The 21,145-nt window shown below is 60.5% G+C and overlaps 1 protein-coding gene across 1 annotated transcript; it reads left to right on the top strand.

Annotated features, from left to right (window-relative positions):
- Positions 1-287: 287 nt before the first annotated feature.
- On the top strand, positions 288-15,712 carry SNTA1 (syntrophin alpha 1). Its single transcript, XM_063350095.1, has 8 exons — positions 288-610; positions 2,992-3,177; positions 10,963-11,161; positions 11,254-11,461; positions 11,530-11,660; positions 14,103-14,299; positions 14,376-14,563; positions 14,826-15,712. The coding sequence occupies exons 1-8, from the start codon at positions 343-345 to the stop codon at positions 14,916-14,918; spliced, it is 1,470 nt and encodes a 489-aa protein (XP_063206165.1). The 5' UTR covers positions 288-342; the 3' UTR covers positions 14,919-15,712.
- The last annotated feature ends 5,433 nt before the right edge of the window (positions 15,713-21,145 follow it).

Genomic DNA, 21,145 nt, shown 5'->3' with positions numbered 1-21,145 from the left:
CGGGCCGGAGCGGGGAGCACCAGGAACCACCGGGGAGCACCAGGGACTCGGGTGTCCCCCCCGTGCCCCATCCCATGCCGGGGCGGGGAGCACCAGGGACTCAGGTCCCCCCTCCCGTGCCCCATCCCGGGCTGGAGGGGGGAACACGGGGGAACACCAGGCACCCAGTTCCCCCCGCGCCCCATCCCGTGCCGGAGCGCGGAGCACCGGGCTGGCCCCGGCCCGGCGGGGCGGTGCGCGGGGCGGTGCGCGGTGGGGGGGGGGGGGCGCGGGGCGGTGCGCTGGGGGCGGGGGGGGGCGCGGAGCGGGCGCGGAGCGGGGGCGGCGCGGCGGGCGCGGAAGATGGCGGCGGGCAGGCGCGCCCCGCGCACCGGGCTGCTGGAGCTGCGCGGCCCCGGCGGGCAGTGGTTCCGCGTCCTCCTCAGCCTGACCGAGGACGTGCTGGGGGTGACCCCGGCCGACGGCCCCGGCCCCGGCCCCGGCGAGGCCCCGGCGGCGCAGCTGAACGGCGGCGAGCCGGGCTCCGCCGTGCCCGAGGCGCTCGCCAACATCAGGCGCACGGTGCGCGTCGTCAAGCAGGACGTGGGGGGGCTCGGCATCAGCATCAAAGGTGAGGGTCGGGGCGCTGGGGGGGGGGGGGGTCCCGGGGCGGTGGGGGGGTCGCCTGGGCGGCGGGGAGACACCGGGACCTGTTGCTGCCGCTTTTCCAGCGGCTCGCTCCCAGGCTTGGAATAAAACCCCGCTGGGGAGTGCGGGGGCGGGGTTGGGGGGTAGGGGGGGTGGAGAGGAGCTGGGGCTGGGGTCGGGGTTTTCACACACCCAGGCACTGCCCCGACCCAGCCCCATGGCAGGACGAGGAAGGGGACGCGTGGCGGTGATGGCACCCAGAATGTCCCCAGCCCAGGGAGAGAGCAGCGCTTTGGGGTGCAGCAGTGACCGGCCGGAGCGGGGGGGTCCCCGGCATTTGGGAGCTGGAGGGGGATCCCCCCACCTCTCTGTGTGCAGTGGCAGGGGGCTGTCTCATGAGGCAGCTGGGACCCGCAGGGTACCCGGTTACACAAAAGCTGTCCTTTTCGCAGCCAAAGGGAGGGCTCTGCTGGCGTGTCCTTGTCCCCTCCGTGCCACCGTGCTGAGCAATGCCCCTTTTAAACTGTTGGCAAAACGAAGGGAGCGACTGTAAAGCCTTTGGAGATCTCAAGGCTCTCAAGCTGGGAGATGTCTGCTCCTGGAGAGCCCAACAGTGGGATAATCCCTGTTTTCCCTCCCGAGCTCCGTGACTCGCCTGAACTTCGGGCTGGAAACTTCTTGGGGCAGGGATGGCGTTTCTGCCTGCCTTTGCTTTCCAGGCGGCTCCGAGCCCGTTTGGAAGCTGGGTGAAAGGGGGCTGGAAGAGGCAGGCGAGGGACCGCGGTGGTGCGGGGGCCAGAGGGCTGGTGGCTCCTGCTGCGGGGGTGCAGTCAGGGCAGCCCCCAGGCTCGGCAGCCCGCCGGGATGGCTCTTGCCTCCTGACGTGGCTTCTTCTCCTCCCAGCTTGGAGGGGACGCGGCCTCCGGCTCCCTCTGGAAGTGCGGAGGTTTTGCTATCTAGATGTCCCGGTGCTGGCACTGGATGGAAAGGGTGCCACTGGCTGTGTCTGCAGGGTGCCCGAGCCTGCCAGCCCCTCTTTTTGGGAAGCATAGAGCCCCCTTTGCAATAACCCCTTGGCTGCCAAGTTATTGCTCGCTCTGTGGCTCTCCCAGGAAAGGAGAAATGTCGCTTGGTTCAGTTGAAACTTTATTTTTGCAGTGACGTATGTGTAAACCAAGTAGTCTCCATCCAAAGGGGGAGCTGGAAGCTGATGGGGGTGGTGGGGGCAGCCCTGCCAGCGCCCCCACCGCTGCTGGGGGAGGGCATTGCTCCTCTCCCCCGGGTTGCTGGCGCTTCCCCGTTCAAAACCCTGCCAGCCCCGTTTCACCCGGGGATGCTGCGCCACAAACCGGGGTGCGGGTGGGGTGTCCTGCCTCGGGGACGCGGCGAGGGGACGGGCACGGTGGCTGCGGGGCTGGCCTTCCCCTGGCTGGTCGGGGGGCTCTGGGTGCGGGCAGGGGGTCTCGGTGCAGCCCGGGTGAGGAGCTGCTGCGGTAGGGACGGGCTCGGCAGCTTGGAGCAGCCCCCGCAGGGGCCTCGTGACAGCTGATAACTGGAGCCCTCCGAGGGGCTTGGCAGGCGTCTGAGCGAGGAAATGCTTGTGGCACCGGCTGGGAACAGCCATGGAGCGGGTGGTGACAACAGGCTTGGGCTCAACATCTCCCTCCGGGATGAGAGATCGTCTCATGGAGGCTCCTCAGGACGGCACGTCGCGGGGTGCCCATTCCCGGGCTGGGGCTCGGAGGGGGCTGCTGCACCCCTGCTCCCCGGCACGCAGGCAGCAACGCTGCCGACATCTCCCTGCGGGTTCAAAAGTTAACGTGCAAATTGATCTCCTCCAGCCGCCGGAGAGTTTTGAATAGCATCCTTTTAGGCTGGGGGACGGGGAGCAGCAGGTAAAAAGGGCTTCTGTGCCGAGAGGAGCAAACGGCCGGGTTGGTTCACTTCTCCCTGGCTCCATCGCCTCTCCAAAAAACATGTCTTATCTGTTTAGATCGTGAAGTCCTTGGAGCAGGGATGGTTGCTCAGCACACACAAGTAATAATGCAAATAAAGACATGCTTTCCTGCCAAAATTGATGGGGAGATGGCCAGGGTACGTGTTCGCTCTGCGAGGAAATCTGCGACTGTTCAGAGTGGGTTTGGAGCAGTCATCTTTGCTGTAAATCCTTGTGGTATTTTGGCTACTGTGGCTATTACGAGTGTGCCACGGACATCCAAGGACATGGGGCAGCAGGATGTCCCGGCATGGCCGAGCGCTGGGAGAAGGGCTCAGCCTCACCAGGAGACCCGAGCATCCCCCTGCCCACCCGCTCCTCCCTGTGCTACGACAGCCACAACCCCTTCGTTTCTTTTCTATTCCAAGGTGGCCGAGAGAATAAAATGCCCATCTTGATCTCCAAGATCTTTAAGGGGCTGGCAGCGGATCAGACCGAGGCGCTGTACGTGGGGGACGCCATCCTCTCCGTCAACGGGACCGACCTGTCCGAGGCCACGCACGACGAGGCAGTGCAGGCGCTGAAGAAGACGGGCAAGGAGGTGGTCTTGGAAGGTAGGAGACAAGGGTGCGAGGGAAGACGAGGGTCCGTCTTCTGGGGGGGCTGATCCACATTTTTCCCAGCAATGTACCGGGAGCATGGGGATGGCATGTCATCTGCATATGTATTTGCATACTCTTTCAAATGGAAAACAACATGTGCAGACTGGTTTGTCTGCTCATCCGGAGAGCTGGAGGTAACTGCTGGGATCTCCCTCCGGAGAGGGAGAGACGCGTGTGTCTCCACTCGATGCCCAGCGGCTCTGTCTCCCCGCTGCGGGACCGCGGGCAGGCAGCGACGGGAGCCGTGGGACGTGTTTATGGGGTTTGCCGCTTTTCTGTCCTATGGCATCACCCTGAGGCCATGGAAAACTTTTTCTGCTTTCCCTGTGATTTTCCTTTCAGCCTGCATCCTGAGCTGGAGCGGGGCTGTGCAGTTCTGCGGGCTTTGCCAGCGGGGAGGGGGTACGCCGGCACCCCAGTCCTTGCTGGGCACCTCTTGGTTTGCTGGGGCGGGTGCTGGGCGGGCAGGAGGAGCTGCGGGGGGCAGGCAGGGCCAGGTCGGGAGCGCAGTCCCGGGAGCTGCCTCCCCGTGGGGTGCCCAGCAGCTGAACCCCAACCGCAGCCCCTCCGATCTGGCAGCTGAGGCTACAAACATCCCAGGGACTGCAGAATCACAGAATGGTTTGGGTTGGAAAGGACCTTAAAAGACCATCTTGTTCCACCCCCTGCCCTGGGCAGGGACACCTCCCACCAGACCAGGTTGCTCCAAGCCCCGTCCAACCTGGCCTTGAACCCCTCCAGGGATGGGGCAGCCACAGCTTCTCTGGGCAACCCGGGCCAGGGGCTCACCACCCTCACAGCACAGAATTTCTTCCTGATATCTCATCTAAATCTCCCCTCTTCCAGTTTGAAGCCATTACTCCTTGTCCTATCAAAGGAATCCCAGGATCCTATCAAATGACCACAGCCTTTGCTGTCCCAGGGGAGGCTGAAGCTGGTCCCCTGGGAACACGCTCCCTCTTGGCACCGAGTGGCCAGTCCCTGGTGTCTCCCAGCCCTGTGGGGGCTGGCACCCTGCAGGACCTCCCTGGGGAGTGGGTGAGGGCTGGTGGGTTGGGACCGTGGGAGCCCTGAGGCCGGGATCCCGGTTTTCTCCTGTCTATCTGTGCTTGGCCACCCTTTGCCAGCTTGGCTGGGCAGGGCTGAGCCCCCATGATCTGTCCCCCAGCATGGGACCCTTCCTCTCGCTGCCAACCAACCCCCTGCGCCACCCCAGCAAACCGGGAAGGTCTTGGCACTGGAGACCCTTCCCAGTGCAGTTGTGGGGCTGCAGATCCCAAAGGGAGGTTTTTCTGTGGGGGGAGCACTCTGGGCTCTGCTTGGACAAAGAAGAGCTCTGTGTCTTCTGCTGCCAGCGACCGCTGTGGTTTCTTGCTTTTCCTGCGCCTTCCCCAGATTGTCTCAGCTCCAGATTTTCATTTTTAGCTTTGCTCAGCCCTTTTCTGCTGTGGGTTCCTCCTCTCCTGGGAGCCGCAGGACCACGGTTCAGCCGGAGGAATGTGCTGCTCTGCACAGCTGCCGGGAGCAGATAGGGTTGTTGGTGGGGTTGGGGTTGGTTGGTGTTTTTTTTTTTTTTTTTGACCAAAGAGAAATACAAGAGCCTCTTTCTCTGGGAGTCTGCGAAATTCCTCCCCGCAGCCGCTGTTCTCGGACCACCCTCTCTCTATTATTTTCTTTTCATCCTTTACTTTGGCGTGGGTTTCCTTTCTGCTAGAGGTCCTGGGGGAGGTGGAGATGAGCTGCTCTTTCTGCAGAGAGAACAACTTCTCTCCCTGGACCAGCTCCTCCTCCTCCTCCTCCTTCTTGTCCTCCTCCTCCATGCCCCTGGGGAGCCACCAGGTTGCCCTCCCGGGAGGCAGCTGCAGGCAGGGCCTTTGCTGTAGCTCGCTGAGCTCAGGTATGACCCCCTGGGCTTCTTAATTAATTACAGTTCCCAGCAGGTACCCTTGGGAGGAGAGCGGGGCTGGGCTGGCTCCCACTGCGACACGCTGGAGGCTTTGGGATTAGTTTGTAGCCGATGCCATCAGGCTTCCGTGGCACAGTGTTCCTCGGGAAGCAGCCAGAGCCGGGCAGGGGTCTCTGCTGCTCATCCGATCGCGGACATTGGGGACACCCACGGTGCATTTCCATCTCCTCCCTATTTTGGGTTTGCCAGCATGGTACAGCCCTGCCCGTGGAGGATGGTGGGGCTGGCACCGTGGCGCGGTCCCCATCAGGCTGGCACTGCCATGTGGAGGTGGTGGTCCTGCCGTGGGTTGGGGTGTCCCCTGCCACCCCCGTGGCTCTCCAGGAGCCGGCCCAGGGAGGGCTGGCAGGGCTGGGGGGCAGAGGGTGGCGTTACAGTGCCCGAAGGGTGTTAATGGGGGACTTCCCTTCTCCCTTCTCCTGCTTGGGCTCACGCCAGGCCTTGGAGAAAAGCACCCTGGTGTCGCTTAGGTGCTTTCTGGTGCTGCCAGATGTGACTGTGACTTCCTTTATGGTTGCTGTAAGTACCAAAACTGAGTAGTTTGGTGCAGCCGGTGCCCATTTGCCGCCTTGCTTCTCCTGGCTGCGTTTATTCCCGGTTTTAGGAGTTTTTAGGGTAGTTTGCAAGCGGCGTCGCAGCAGGTAACAAAAACTGGGAGAGCTGGCACCTCCTCGCGGGGTGGTGAGCTGGGGTGAGACTCTCCCAGAGGGCAGAGCTGGGAGATGACGCGGTTTCGTTTGGGCATCGGCGGTGGCTCCACGTGCCGGGTCTCACCCCGGGCTGCGCCGCTCCGCTTCTGGCTCCTGGGTGTTACTGCTGTCCGGGCGTGAGGACACACAGACACCCCTCGCTGTGTCCTGCCAAGGTTTTTTCTGGACGTGCCAAACTACTCTCTTGATATTTGCGGGAGGAGTTTGACTGTATTTGTATTACATTGTTATTTTGGGGAGAATTGCTTTCCCTTACCTTATTTTTCCCTTGGTGTTTTGTTTTTTTTTTTTTTTTTGCGTTGCTTGGTATCCAGAGACTCTCCATGGTGGGGGAAAAGCTGATAACATCCTTCCAGCTCCTTTTGGTGCCAGGGGTGGTTTTCCTGGCAAGGCCCCTGTGCTTATCAGTGCTGGGAGAGAACTGGGAGCAGTGGGGAGGAGGAGCTGGGTCAGCCATGGCATCTTGCCTCTGTGGTAGCCCGTGGCTTTCTGGCCACGGGGCAGCACCTGGAGTTGTCACAGCTCTCCAGAACTCGCTCAGCCAAGTAATAGCTTGGAGGTTTGAAATTCAGAAAGGCTAAAGGGGGGTCAGTAGAGCGCGGTGCTGGGATGCCCGGCTCCGGTGGGCCAGTTGCCCCAGCTGTGAGAAGCCCGGTCACAGAGGGTGGAGGTGTGCATGGTGTGAAATGGGAAATACCCACAGAACTGAGGTGACCCTGGGGTAAATAACACATGATGCAAAATGTAAGGGGGTTTCGAACAGAGGTGGGTGGTGGCGACTGGGATTTGTGTGGTTCCCTGTCGTTGCTGCCCTTCGGAGCTCAGAAGGGCTTCAGGAGAGAAAGCCCCAAGGTGGCCTCCAGCCCTTTGTGGGACACCAAAGTGAATGTCTTGTGGCAGACGTGGCCATCCTTGGGGTCTGAACAAGGGCTTTGCCCGTGGTAATGCTGCGTGTGCTCTCATGGTGTAAACAGGGTAATGAACCAAAACGGAAACGGAGGCTTTGGACCTGCCCCGGGGACGATACAGACAGATGGTGAGGGTCCACATCCTCCGACCTCCTCCACACCTCGCTGACCTGAAGTCTTGCTTTCCCTGGGGGGTTTTCCCAGGACTTTTCTCTCCTCCCATGGAAATGTGGAGAGTTGTCCTGTGATCTCCCTGGGATCACTCAGACCATGGGTCACCACGGGCTGTGCAGCACCGGGGAATATTTAGGAAAGAGCATGTGGCACTGAGTGTTGGGACAGGGGTAGGAGGGTTTGAGTTGAGGCAGCTGGGACCAGCAGCTGCTGCCTTGTTCGTGCTGGGAGACAGGGGCAGGGGACAGTCCCTGGGTGGGATCTGCATGGGGCAACTGTGGCAGGCACCGTGTTGAGCATTTCGGAAGCACGTCACAGCATTGGCTTGAAGTTTACAGGTCATTTCAGGGTGTCTCTCTGGGATGTGTGTTTGCTGACCGCCCCTATTTCACATGTTCATTTTGCATCATTAGTCCTGGAACATAGAGGGATCTCCAGGATCTCTGTGGAAGCCTTCCTGATGTGATGGCCACAGATACAGTTGGACCTTTCTGACTTTTGGTGCTGTGCGGATGCTGTTGGAGAGCTCTTGGAGGGGGGAAACGGCAGGACCCATCCTACCCCTGCCTGGCAGTGCAGTCTTAAACCTCTCTGTGGTGAACCCGTGCCATGATCTCCGGGCTGAAGCAGAGCGTGCCGGCACTGGGCTGATGGCCCAAGCAGTGGGTGGGTGCTTTTGAGCCTGCTGCTGGGTGTCCTTGTGCCTGGGGCTGTTTTGGGCTGGAGGAAGGTTTGTGGCTCTTTGCTGAAGCTCTGTGGAGTCAGGAGCTTGGCTCAGGGTGGTGCTGAGCCACGGGCACGTGTGCGGGGCAAGACACGGTGACTCAGGATGGAGCACGCAGGAGTGTTTGGTTCGGGTTTGTTCTCCATTCTTATGAGGGTTGGGCTCGTGGAGGGGGAGGATCTGTTACCCAAGAAGTAAAACCAAGCAATTTTCATAGAATCATAGAATGGTTTGAGTTGGAAGGGACCTTAAAGACCATCTTGTTTCACCCCCCTGCCCTGGGCAGGGACACCTCCCACCACACCAGGTTGCTCCAAGCCCCGTCCAACCTGGCCTTGAACCCCTCCAGGGATGGGGCAGCCACAGCTTCTCTGGGCAACCTGGGCCAGGGTTTCACCACCCTCACAGCAAAGAATTTCTTCCTGATACCTCATCTAAATCTCCCCTCTTCCAGTGTAAAACCGTTCCCCCTCATCCCATGGCTCCCCTCCCTGATCCAGAGTCCCTCCCCATCTCTCCTGGAGCCCCTTTAGGGACTGGAAGGGGCTCTAAGGTCTCCCCGGAGCCTTCTCCAGGCTGAACCCCCCCAGCTCTCCCAGCCTGTCCTCACAGGGGACAGGGGCTCCAGCCCTCCCAGCATCTCCGTGGCCTCCTCTGGCCCCGCTCCAACAGGTCCGTGTCCTTCTTGTGCTGGGATGGTGTTGCCCCTTTCCAGAGTGCCTAGGAGAAAAAAAACCAAACCACCACAGAGGGAAGAGCAGAGCAGACCTAGGGCCTTTGGTTAAACATGTCCCTCGCTGCAGGGCTCGGGGCAGATGCGATGCTCCGGTGATGCTGTGGGCTTGGGAGCCCCTTCGTCATAACCCCTCTGCAGAGGGACCGTCCAGGCACCGTTGGCCACAAGCAGCTGCTCACACGTGGCCTTCTGGTGACTGCTGCTGTTCCCCCAAAACTTGAAATAAAGTGTTAGTGTAGTGCTTTGAGCAGTTAAAGGTCCTATTTGTCCCCTCTCCTCTGTCCTGGTGAGGGTCAGTGGTTCAGGCTGGCTCCCCAGGGGAGCAGGGAGCCCCCGTGGCTTTAGGGACCACGTGGATTTGCCCAGCAGCCACCGAGAGGGCTATTTGCCCGCTAAAGGTGGCTTTAAGTCCACAGCAGCGAGTCAGAGTTTCTGCCGAGTGATTTCTGGGGGGTGCTGGCTAACAAGGAGAGGGCAACCAGCCTGGGAGCCCTGGCACTGCAAGATGCTAATAATAAAAAAAAAAAAAAAATTAAAAAAAATTAAAGAATTACAATTACCAGTAGCAGCGATGATGCATAATATGGTCTGAGTTGTTTGCTTTGATGAGGTGGAGGTAATTCATTAATTAATTAACAGGTGATTCCGTGTGGTGGAGGGACTGGCAGAGTGTAAGTCAGCCCACGCTGGGGTCACTGGAGGAGACAGCAGCTCCCATGGGATGGTGGCCCAGCCCCAGTGCACAGTCCCCTGGGGACCACCGCAGCTTCCAGCACGTCCCAGCTCCCCATGCTGGCTCAGGACCCCCCCATACTGCGGGAGCCCATTGGTGCTTCATCCACCAGCCTTAAATCCTCCTTAAAACCATGTGGCGGAGAGACGCGTGCTGGTTTTCCGTGCCCCGTCCTGGGCTGGGCACTGCTCCTCTCCTCCATGGAGGAGATGCTTGTCGGGACGTGACCCCACCACCGTGCAGCTAATGCTGGTGACGTCCTCCGCGTGCCTGGGGAGCCACGGGGACGCCGGTCAGGTTTCAGCGGCTGAATGCCATCTTTCTGAACTCCAATTAGTTCCCAGGCAGCGGGATAATAGCCGGTTCCCCGCTGCCAAGATTAATGACTCGGGGTAAAATCCAACGCAGCTCAAATGCCTGCGGGAAAGCGGCGGCTATTTATAACGGGGAGGCGCAGGGCACGAGGCTGGTGGCCCCACGCCGCCTCCTTGGCCCCGTGGCCACCGCGGGGTAACCCGACCCACGTGCCACAGTGGCATCGCAGCCATTTATAGCCATGTCCCGCTGGGGACAGGCAGAGTGGGGCACCCCGGGGGGCTCTGCTGTCCCTCACCGCTGCGGGATTTCAGGATGCAGAGGTTTTGGGGAGCTCGCTGGGACAGGAGCGAAGGGGAAGATGGGGGGTGGAGGGGCAGGTGAAGGGTGGGGATGGCAGGCTCTGCCTGCAGAGTCTCGCCTGCTGGGAAAAGGGCTTTTTTCTGGCTGATGTGGCTTTGCTGCGGCGATGGAGCTGGTCCACTGACCAGCCACCTACAAGAGTTGGCTGCAAAGCCAAGCTCGTGTCCCCCCCTCCTGCCACCCACAGCGCTGACTTGGACCTGGAGTGAAACCAGCGGTGACGCCTGGGGACGTGGCAGCAGGCACATGTCTGTCCCCTGGTGTTTTCCCCGAGGGCCACCAAGGGGAAGCCCTTCCCTGGAGCCACCAGCTCTATGGGGAGGACCATGACTGGTCCCATGGGGCTGTAGCATCTCCCCTCCTCATCCCAAGCTTTTTAGCCGGTGCTGCTGACCTAATTTTCTGGATGTAGCTACGGGACCCCATTGATTCACGGTGACTTTCCTCTCTCCCTTCCCCTGAGCTGTCTCTGAGGGCGCTGGCTCCGGGGCCAGACTCGCTGGCGGCTGAAAGCTGGTTTCTGCTCCCTGGTTTATAACTCGTGGGCAGGGCGATGCGAGCTGCCGGCACGTGGTTCGAGGCTTTTCCTGGGGCCAAGCCATGGTATTTGAGAGTTGTTGTTCCCCGTTGGCGGGGGGACCGGCTGTACCAGCACAGTTTGGACTCTGTAATTTTGGCCTGGGACTGCTGCCTGTTCCCCGCCCCCTGCCTCCGTGTGCCGCCCCGGGGACCCGGTGAGACTTGGATCTGTGAACTGATCCGGATTAAAGGAAAGAAAAAAAAGGGAGGAAAGGCCATTTTTACCCCTCACGAAGAGTTCCCTGGGCTGTGGTGGTGGGGCAGAGGCACTGGGAGGATCCTAGGTGTCAGGTCACCTGGTCTGACCTTGCCCACCAGTGCCATCCCCTCCCCGTGCCTGCAGGAGTGCTGGGCAGAGGACCCTCCACAGCACCCATGGGTGACAGCTCTGGGGAGGTAACAGAGGAGGCACCGGCTCCAACACAGGGAGGGTGCGTGGGGTTTTTGGAGGGTGGATGGGTGCTGGCAGGCATGATGGGGCCACCCTGGTCCATGCCATGCCCTCAGCCGGGTGCTGCCTCTCTTCCAGTGAAGTACATGAAGGAGATCTCCCCCTACTTCAAGAACTCCTCCGCGGGGGCCACAGTCAGCTGGGACCCCTCTCCTGCCGCCCTGCAGAAGCGGTCGTCCCCCCTCCTGCCCCCTCGGGACCTCCGGGAGGGCAGGACCGTGCCTCTGAAGATGTGCTACGTGTCCCGCAAGTGCCTCCCCGCCGACCCGGAGCACAGGTCAGGGCATGGTGTCAGGGGGTGGCAATGCCACTGTGGTGCCCTGGGTCACTGAGGGCCAGCGGGGACCCAGCGGGGCCGTGTCCCTGCAGGTACCTGGAGGTGTGCTCGGCGGACGGGCGCGTTGCCCTCTTCCTGCGGGCGAAGGACGAGGCCACGGCGCAGTCGTGGCTCAGCGCCATCCAGGCTAACGCGGGCGCGCTGCTGCCGCGGGTGAAGGAGGAGCTGCGAGCCCAGCTGGCGGGTGCCGGTGCGATGGCCGGACGGGACATCAAGCACGTGGGCTGGCTGACCGAGCAGGTACCCCCACGCCCCCCGCCACCCCATGCCACTGCGCTGTCGGTGGCCCTGACCCCTTCCCCTTGCAGCTGCCCAGCGCTGGCACCAGGAACCTGCTGGCCGTCCTCACCGAGAAGGAGCTGCTGCTGTACGGCAGCCTGCCGCAGAGCCGCGACGCCATGGGCAAGCCCGCGCACAGCTACCCCCTCATCGCCACCAGGTAGGGACCACCGGCCCAGCGCCCTCCTGCCCTGTGCAGGGGACAGGGTGATGGCAGTCTCCAGGGGTGGTGGCAGGGGTTGGGGGTCAGCGCGGAGCCCCACGGTGGTGGCAGAGGCTTTTGAGATGATGGTAGAGTCCCGAGGTGGTGGCAGGGCCCTGGGATGATGGCAGAGCCCTGGGGATAACGGTAGAGCCCAGAGAATGGTGGTGGTGTCTAGGGGTGGTGGCAGAGCCCTGGGCATGGTGGCAGTGTCCAAGGATGGTGATGGGGCACTGGGGATGGTGGCAGGGTGCTGGGATTGGTGGTAGAGCCCTGGGGAATGGTGGTGGACAGTGGGGGTGGTGGCAGAGCCCCAGGGTGGTGGCAGTGACTGGGGGTGGTGGCAGGGCTGGGAGTCAGAGGTGAGCCCCGGACGTGGTGGCAGCTGAGGGTCAGAGCAGAGGCCCCGGGATGATGGTAGAGCCCCAGGGGTGGTGGCATTGCCATGGGGTGATGGCAGGGGCTTGTGGTCAGGGCAGAGCCCCAGGAGTGGTGGTGGAGCCCCAGGGTGGTGGCAGAGGCTTTTGGGATGATGGCAGAGTCGTGGGGTGGTTGCAAGGCCCTGGGATGATGGCAGAGCCTGGGGGATGGTGGCAGTGTCCAAGCATGGTGACAGGGCACTGGGGATGGTGGCAGTGTCTAGGGGTAGTGGCAGCATCCAGGGGAGGATGGTGGAACAGTGGGGATGGTGGCAAGGAACCAGGAATGGTGGCAGAGAGTGGGTATGATGGCAGTGTCCAGGGGTGATGGCAGAGCCCCAGGGTAGTGGCAGTGACTGGGGGTGGTGGCAGGGGCTTGCAGTCAGGGCAGAGCCCAGGAGTGGTGGTGGAGCCCAGGGCAGTGTGCAGGGGTGGTGGCAGAGCACTGGGGATGGTGGTAGGACACTGAGGGTGGTGGCGGAGGCTTTTGAGACGATGGTGGAGTCCAGGGATGGTGGGAGGGCCCTGGGATGATGGCAGAGAAGTGGGGATCGTGACAGAGCCCTGGGCATGGTGGTGGTGTCCAAGGATGGTGGCAGTGCACTGGGGGTGGTGATAGTGTCCAGGGGTGGTGGCAGGGGCTGCGGGGCAGGGCAGAGCCCCAGGGTGGTGGCAGTGCCCTGGGATGTTGGCAGAGCCCTGAGGATGGTGGCGGTGACTGGGCTGGGGGCAGTGTCCAGGGGTGATGGCGGGGCACTGGGGATGGTGGCAGTGTCCAGGGGTGGTGGCAGGGCACTGGGGATGGTGGCGGTGTCCAGGGGGTGGTGGCAGTGTCCAGGGGTGGTGGCAGGGCACTGGGGATGGTGGTGGTGTCCAGGGGGTGGTGGCAGGGCACTGGGGATGGTGGCGGTGTCCAGGGGGTGGTGGCAGTGTCCAGGGGTGGTGGCAGGGCACTGGGGATGGTGGTGGTGTCCAGGGGGTGGTGGCAGTGTCCAGGGGTGGTGGCAGGGCACTGGGGATGGTGGCGGTGTCCAGGGGTGGTGGCAGAGACCCATGGCAGTGGCAGGGTGCCCGTGTCGGGGGGGATGAAGGCCGGCGGGGGGGACACCTGCGGGGGGGTCTGGCCGCGGAAGGGGCTGGCGGTGCGCGTCCGCGGGGCTGCAGCGCCCCCTGCCGGCCGCGCCGCGGCACCGCCGCCGCCGAGCGGGGCTGGGACGGGGAACGGGGCGCGGAGCAGGGCTGGGACGCGGGGAGGAGCGCGGGGCGGTGTGGAGCGGGGCTGGGATGCGGTGAGGTGCGCGGAGGGATGCGGAGCGGGTTTGGGATGCGGTAAGCAGCGCGGAGGGATGCGGAGCGGGTTTGGGATGCGGTAAGCAGCGCGGAGTGGGTTTGGGATGTGGTGAGGAGCGTGGAGCGATGCGGAGCAAGGCTGGGTCACGGTGAGGGGCACGGAGCGGGTTTGGGATGCGGTGAGGAGCGCGGGGGGATGCGGAGCGGGTTTGGGATGTGGTGAGGAACGTGGAGGGATGCGGAGCAAGGCTGGTATGCGGTGAGGGGCACGGAACGGGTTTGGGACGCGGTGAGGAGCGCGGAGGGATGCGGAGCAAGGCTGGGACGCGGTGAGGAGCGCGGAGCGGGTTTGGGATGCGGTGAGCAGCGCGGAGGGATGCGGAGCGGGGCTGGGATGCGGTGAGGAGCGTGGAGCGGGGCTGGGATGCGGTGAGGAGCGTGGAGCGGGGCTGGGATGCGGTGAGGAGCGTGGAGCGGGGCTGGGATGCGGTGAGGAGCGTGGAGCGGGGCTGGGACGTGGTGAGGAGCATGGAGCGGGGCTGGGATGTGGTGAGGAGTGCGGAGGGATGTGGAGCGGGGCTGGGATGCGGTGAGGAGCGTGGAGTGGGGCTGGGATGCGGTGAGGAGCGTGGAGCGGGGCTGGGATGCAGGGCGGTGTGGAGCGGCGCTGAGTGGCGGTGCGGTGCCACAGGCTGGTGCACTCGGGGCCGGCCAAGGGCTCGGCGCTGTACGAGGCGGAGCTGTCGTTCGCGCTGCGCAGCGGCACCCGGCTGGGGGTGCAGACCCACCTCTTCAGCCTGGAGAACCCCCGCGACCTGGCGCTATGGACCCGCCTGCTGGTGGATGGCACCCACGGGGCCGCCGAGCTGGTCCAGGAGGTCTCGACAGGTCAGCGGGGAGCTGGGGGGCGGGATCCGGGTGGCGGCGTGGCCATCCTCCCTCTCACCCCTGTCCCTGTCCCCAGCCTGCACGTGGAAGGGGCAGGATTGCACCCTGTCCATCCACATCGACAAGGGCTTCGCCATCTCCACCACCGAGCCTGGGCTCAGCAAGACCATCCTGCTCCAGCAGCCCTTCGAGAAGCTGCAGATGTCCTCTGACGACGGCACCAAGATGCTCTACCTGGACTTTGGTGGCCCGGAGGGAGAGATAGTGAGTTGGCTTTACCTTCACCAACCCCCACCCACACTCCCACCGGTCCTGGGGGAAGAGGGGAAGCAGAGCACCCACCCCGTGCACACCACCCACCCACCCACCCCTGGCCACACGCAGCCCCCCGCCACGCACAGCCCTTCCCAGGGCCCCTGTAAGGCTGTGGTGGGGTTTGGAGCACTCTGGGTGGTCCCTGCCTTCTCCACAGCAAGCAGAAAGCTGACTGCTCCATTGCAAACATCCCTCTGTTCCTTTCTTACAGCAATTGGACCTTCACTCCTGCCCCAAAACCATCGTCTTCATCATCCACTCCTTCCTCTCGGCCAAGGTGACCCGGCTGGGGCTGCTGGCATGAAGAAGGAGCCGAGCACCGGGCAGAGCAGCCCCAGCCCCCGGCTGATCTATGCACCTCCCTCCAGGCCAGTCCCAGCCCCATGCCATCCCCAGGAGCCCAGAGCCCCCACGGGGTCATGCCACCCCCAAGGAACAGCACCATGCCTCTGGGAAAAACAACTCCCGGGGCGTCTGGGGGCAGCGGTGGGGTGAAATCCCTCATGGATGGCAGCACCGGGACTTCTGCTGTCCCTTCTTCCCCTCGTTCCTCCCACTCCGATGCTCGGCAGCGGCTGGAGAAGCCCGGTCAGAGCCCGGTCGTCACCCCAGTGCCTTGTGAGATGATTATTTTCTGTACAAAGAACCCGTTTGTATCGATGTTTTATATTTATATTGCCCAGTATAAAATGCTGATGTGGCAGGTCTCGCCTGCCTGGCTTGGACACCCCCCCGGAGCGTCCCCAGGTCCCGCAGCATGAGGACGCGTGTCTGTCCCCAAGACAAGACAACCCGAGGGCTGGAGCCCGGAGCCAGCTCCACAGCGCGCGAGAGATGGGAACTGCAGATCAGCTTTATTTGCCAAATTTTTCCAGATTGTACCGAACGATAGGAACCACTTTTCTTTGTCGGAGTTGGATGGTTCGTTTTATTTTTGCTCAACTCCTGCGTCACTTTATTTCTCGGTTTAGGGGGGAGCGTTGTTAGGTGGCTGCTGGGAAACAACTTCTTTTATGAACCAAAAAAGATGCTGCATGAAAATGCCTTTTTTTTGGGGGGGTCAAATAAACATTGCAGATCACAACCAGCAGGAGCCAAGATCTGTCTCCTGGTTTTGCTTGGAGAAGTAGAAAATCTGTTTGTGGGCAATACCCGGCCTGTGCCTCGGGGTGTTTTCTGCTGGGGAAAGGAAGGGTTTCGCCTGGAGGCTGTAGGATGTTGCTGTGGTGCTGGTCTGGGGATGCTGGGCACCCTGGCGGGGGGGGTTCGGATGGGGACAAAGAGTCTTTTAAGTCACGCGACGCTGCTGGGCGCAGCAGAGAGAGACATGCTGATGCCCGTGCCAGCTTTGGCGATTCCAGGTGGGTTTGCGTGCCCTGCGCTTCGCGCTTTGGGATGCTCAGCGGAGGGCGGGCATCATTTCCAAACGCAGAAAAGTCGCGTGTTTTGCTTTTTATTACTTTTCCTTTCTCCAGTAGAAAGAGCCGCCTGGCTGGGTGGCAGCAGAGGCTTTGAACATTGTTCCCTTCACGTGCCAGCCACCCTTGCCAGGTAAGCGGGGCGCGAAGGCAGGTATGGTTATGTTGTCTGCGGGCTCCTGGCACGCCTGCGGCACGGCCTGAATTTACTGAGCGCTTCCCGGTGACGCAGCCTGTCCTGGCAGATACTCAGCACTGCGCACCAAGGCTGCGTGTAGACACCGGTCCTCAAGGTGTCCCCGGGAGCTTGGCGGGAGCTGTCAGCCACCCAGTGGTCCCCCGTCTCCTCGGGGAAGGTGCCGTGTCGGTGCTGGGAGCCATTGGTGTGGTTTAACGAGAGATGTCATTTGCCGACATGTTTCTACCGGGGCAGCGGCAGAGCTCTCAGCGCAGGGGGACAGGGATGGGAAAGTGCCATGTTCACAATGCTGCGCACCCAAATTCTGGTTTAACCACCTCCTTTTATCCTGGTCCTCTACGTGAGGGAGCCCAGAGTCTCCCAGGACATTACCCCGGGAGAAGGCTAACACTCAGGCTGCAAGGCTGAATAATGGCAACTGATGAGCAGCAAAATAATATCGTTTTTAGTGACAAGCCGCACATCCTGTTGCGCTGCACGGAGCCGCCCCTGGCAGCGGTGAGGTGCGTCGGCAACGTGGCTGCCTTTGGAGCCGTGTCTGAGAGTGGGAATGCCGGTGTTCCCGCAGGGGCCGTGGGTGACGTGCCGCTCCTGGGGCACTGGGGAAGCGGAGGTGGCACTTGCAGGGGAGGAGGCTGCCGGCTGCGGGGTTTCGGCTCTGGTTAGAGCGAATCTCAGCGCCCCACTGGGAAATTGATGACTTGCCTAATGAAGATGAGCCGATCCCTGGCAGATGAGAGCGGGTGCAGTTATTTGGGCTGGGGGGAGGCTGCCCCTGTGTCCTGGGGGAGGCGTTTTGGGGAGGACGTGGTTTGCCATGTGCAGAACCAGTCCCAGGCTGGGGCAGGGCACCCGATGCTGTTGCAGCCCTTGGGGTGCGGGGTTGGGGCGGGGGGAAGCAGACCATAAGCTGCAAAAAATGGAAGGACAGCAATAAAAATGCAAAGCAACCAGGGCAGGGGGTTGCATGCCGTTTGAGCAGGGAGAAAGCACAGGATCAGCTTATTTGGGGAAAACAAATCGTTCTTATGGGGCGCATAAAGCACTCAGTGTCTCTGCGCTTTGCGGGACAGGGTGCTGGAGAGGAGGGGGCTCCAGGAGGTTCACCCCCCTCCCAGAGCCCCATGACTGGCAGCAATAATCTTGTATGATGAACAAGCCCCTACTTTTTATTGCACATAGCCGTCAGATTTCCAGGAGACCTTGCAAAATGGATTTGCAAAAGGGAGGGGAGGGGGGGGAAGAAAAAAATCCCCCACGTTACTAACTGTTAAATCAATACAACAAGTAATTTAGAAACAGATGGTGTATTTTTCTATGATCAAAAGCATGTCTGCACAAAGAAACACATTATAACTGCAATTTACCTTCCTCTTCCTGCCCTGCAGCCATTACTCTTTGGGGTGCGTTCCAATAAAAGAGGGAATCACTCCCAATCCAGAGCAGATTTCCTATTAATCTTATAGACCGCAAACTGCCTTGACTTTACCAGCGCCGCTCAGGCAGAGCGTCCCGCTCCCTGCCTGGGCTATGAAAGAAAGGGCTCAGTTCAGGGATGGACGTTTCTTTTCTTTAAATTCTTTGCATTTGCTGTTGATGATAGGGTGGGGATTTCCTCCCTTTATCCCCATTTAGGGGGTTCACCCTTTTGGCACCATGCTCTGCTTAATGGGATCCTTTCCCTGATGATGCTCTTGCCAAGGAGCAATAAGCGAATAAGACAACGGCCTTTTATTTCTCCGACTGATGTGGCACCACCCGGAAACAGAGGATGTAAATTGCCCCCCAAGAGGAGCCTGTGGGAGCTGGAGATCTCCCCCTGGGTCCTGCAGCATCATTGATTCCTGGGAAGATGCCCAGAGAGGAGACGTGAGCATCCCGGGGACGGTGGTTATTTTCCAGGCTGCTGCCGAAGGATCAAGGCTCATCAAAGTCTTGGGGAAAAAAAAACCAACATTGCAATTATTTCCTAAAACTCCTGGTTTTCCTTAAATTCCCAGTTCTCATCGATGTAAATGCCCAGAAGCGTTCAGATATACGGAATCACCACCGAATTTCTCTGCCTGGGGAAGGTTTTGGGGTGGGCAGCGGGGACGTGTTCCGGGTGCAGGATGGCATCAGTACGGAGCGATGTGCGCTCCTGCTTGGGACCGCACCATGCGACTCCCTGGGGAGGAAGAACAGCTCATCGGGGTTTTATTCTTTCAGGCACTTTTATGGCAGGACTAATATTTTGGAAAGCGGCTTTAAAATAAATATAATGAACTCAGCTTCTAGAACTGGAATGATGGTAAATGGGCGCAGATAAAAAGCAGATTTCCTCCGCTGAGTCACTCCGAGGAAACGGCAGTTTTATTTGGCCACCGTGAAAGAGCTTGGGGAGAGGGGATTTTAAAGGTGCTGCGAGTGTCGCGGAAATGGATGGCAAATGGGAAAGGGGGAGGAAAAAAAAAAAAAGCCTGATTTTTGCTGTCTCTGTGGTGCTCCCGGGGTGCTGGTCGCTGGTGCGGGGGGATGGAAGTGGAGTTGCAGAGACATTGGCACCCAAAAAGCTTCGATGCTGGCCAAAACCATGCACGGGGAGACGCAGGCGATGGCGGTGGGGCTGGCAGCAACCCGGCTCTCCTGCCATCCCTTGTCCTTTGGGAGCAAATCCGCCCGGGACACGGCAAGGTGAGCCCTCCCTTTCCTCCGTGGGGAAACCCGGCGCTGTCAGCATCCCCGGCAGACACGTCACAAGCGGGAATTTTCCCCAGAAATGGCTTTTCCAGGTCACGAGACCTGGAAAAGAGCCCTGAATGAAGGAGCTGGAGAGGGAAGAGAGAGATGCTGCGGGAAGAGTGATTAGGTTGTCCCCCGGTGTTTGCTCACCCTCGGCAGAACACTGTTTCCCTCCCGATGCCGCTTGTACTTTCCATTAGTCGGCTCTGACCTTTTAGTGCCGTAATCAAACAAGACAACCTAACGCTTAAATCTGAGTGTTTAGCGCTGACATTTACAATTGGTTCTCGAGTTAAAGAGAGCCCGAATGAAAATTTCCTAGCAGACAGCATGCTGCGGGGAAAAGGGAATCAAATAATTCATTTGCTGAATACCAGGCGTTGCCGGCCCCCTTCAGCTGCCTGCCCGGGCCCACGCCTGGTATTTGTACTACAGCGTTTGTCATTAAAAAGTCAATATTCATCTGGAGTTAGTGTGGCGCGGCGGTGCCAGCCATCCCACAGACGTCTCCCGTTCGGGGTGCAGCGAAACTGTATTTGGCGTTTGATGAGTGTAAAGAGGAGTGAGCTCACCCAGGCGGCAGCGAGCGGGGAAGCTACGTTAAATGTTACGGATCGAAGGCGGTAATGAGGACGTTTCCTCTCGTTCAGCCTCGGCTGTGTCTTTGCCCGTGAGGGGAGCACTCGGGGCATCCCCTGGTGCGTCCCTTGCTGTGTGTCCGCATCCCCACGCGTGCCCCGCGGCGGCTGCTCGTCCCTGGGCAGGGATGGACTTACCCAGCCCCGTTCCCCCTGCGGGAACCGAGCCCCGAGGGTTTCACAGGGTTTGCCTGCTGAGGGTGCAGGGCTGGTGGGAAACCGAGGTGTGCTGAGAGCCACGACACCCCTGGGCAGCCCCCATGTCCCGCACCCATCCCACCGCGGCGCTCCTGGCTGCTCCTCACGCAGCGCTGGCTGCCTCGTCTCCTCCTGGGCGATAACTCGCCGCTTGAGCCACTTAATTAAGTTAAAGCCATTAAAAAAAAATGCAATGCCTGGATAAGGTCTCCCATGCTGCTGCTCCCGACTTTCAGTGTTCCTCTTGCCTCCTCCAAACAGTAGCAGAAGCATCCGCCCTCCCTGGGAACAGCCGTGGCCCATAAATAAGCTTAAACTGTCCGAAACAGGTGTCCGAGTTGCGATCCTTCTCTGCCTTTTCTTTTTTGAAGAAATTAGCATATTTGTTTAAATTACAGTAAACAGAACGTATGTCCGAAAAACTTCTTATTACCATATTCTCCCAACGTCGCTTGGTGTGCTGCTTTTCTGAAGTACCGACCTTGTTGTTCTGCTGTGGGACATCCCGTTAGGATTTTTGCATGGGAACCAGGATCAGCATCTGCATCTACAACTGCTTTGCATCGAACACCGTTTCCCAAAGTAGCCGGACACGGAAATGTTTGGCTGCGAGGAAGCAAGAGTGGTGTCTGCAGGGTGTCCTGCGGTGCCCGGCTCTGCCCGGGGGTGGCTGGGTGGTGGCAGGAGAGGTCGGGCAGGGTGCAGCGGTGGGATGGAGAGGATGATGGTCGGGTCGTGGTACCAAGGAGGACTTGCGCAAACACACTCCTGCACCAGCGGCGGCGTGAACACTCAGCGCAACAGCCTGCCAGTTGCGTAAAAAAATAGGAGAAACACAGAGAAAAAAGCAGTATTTCTTCTGAAAAAGTTTTGTTTCTCACTTTTATCAAACTGCGCCTTAAAAATTGCGCTTTAAATGCGGTCGGCTCTCAAATGTGGATGTCTCTAGAAAACCGCAGGAGCTTCAGTAGCCGCAGCTGGGACACTGGCATGGGGCACCCGGTCCCCCTCCACGGGTGCTGCTGGGAGCCCTGCCCAGCAGGGACGCGTCCCTGACCTGCAGGGGCCTCATCTCCCCACCCCAGTAATTAATATTTTGCCTTGCATCCATTGGACTGCTGCTATTCCTCCTCCTTTCGTTCTTTATGGAAAATACTTGTTTCCTCCGTGCCGCCCCGGTGCTGTGCCCGCCTGCCGGGGTGCTCGGTCCCCCCCCCGGCCCGCGCGTGTGACATCTCCATGGTGACAGAGCTTGATGCGAAATTGCGCGGCTCACGCGAGAAATGAGTCATGGATAACCCTTTTCTCCCCTCTGCGTTAGAGGTAAATCAAATTGCAGTGGGATAGGTTTTAACGC

The sequence above is a fragment of the Chroicocephalus ridibundus genome, chromosome 12 (assembly GCF_963924245.1).
Source record: "Chroicocephalus ridibundus chromosome 12, bChrRid1.1, whole genome shotgun sequence".
In the NCBI taxonomy this organism is placed as follows: domain Eukaryota; kingdom Metazoa; phylum Chordata; class Aves; order Charadriiformes; family Laridae; genus Chroicocephalus; species Chroicocephalus ridibundus.
The sequence above is the reverse complement of the archived record's forward strand: the minus strand, read 5'-3'. Positions and strand labels throughout refer to the sequence as shown.

Bases quoted from the DNA above. Each gene is read 5' to 3' on its own strand.
- SNTA1 (XM_063350095.1), top strand. From the start codon at position 343: ATGGCGGCGGGCAGGCGCGCCCCGCGCACCGGGCTGCTGGAGCTGCGC. The intron at 611-2,991 runs GTGAGGGTCGGG...TTCTATTCCAAG, and splicing joins GCTCGGCATCAGCATCAAAG to GTGGCCGAGAGAATAAAATG. The intron at 3,178-10,962 runs GTAGGAGACAAG...CCTCTCTTCCAG, and splicing joins CAAGGAGGTGGTCTTGGAAG to TGAAGTACATGAAGGAGATC.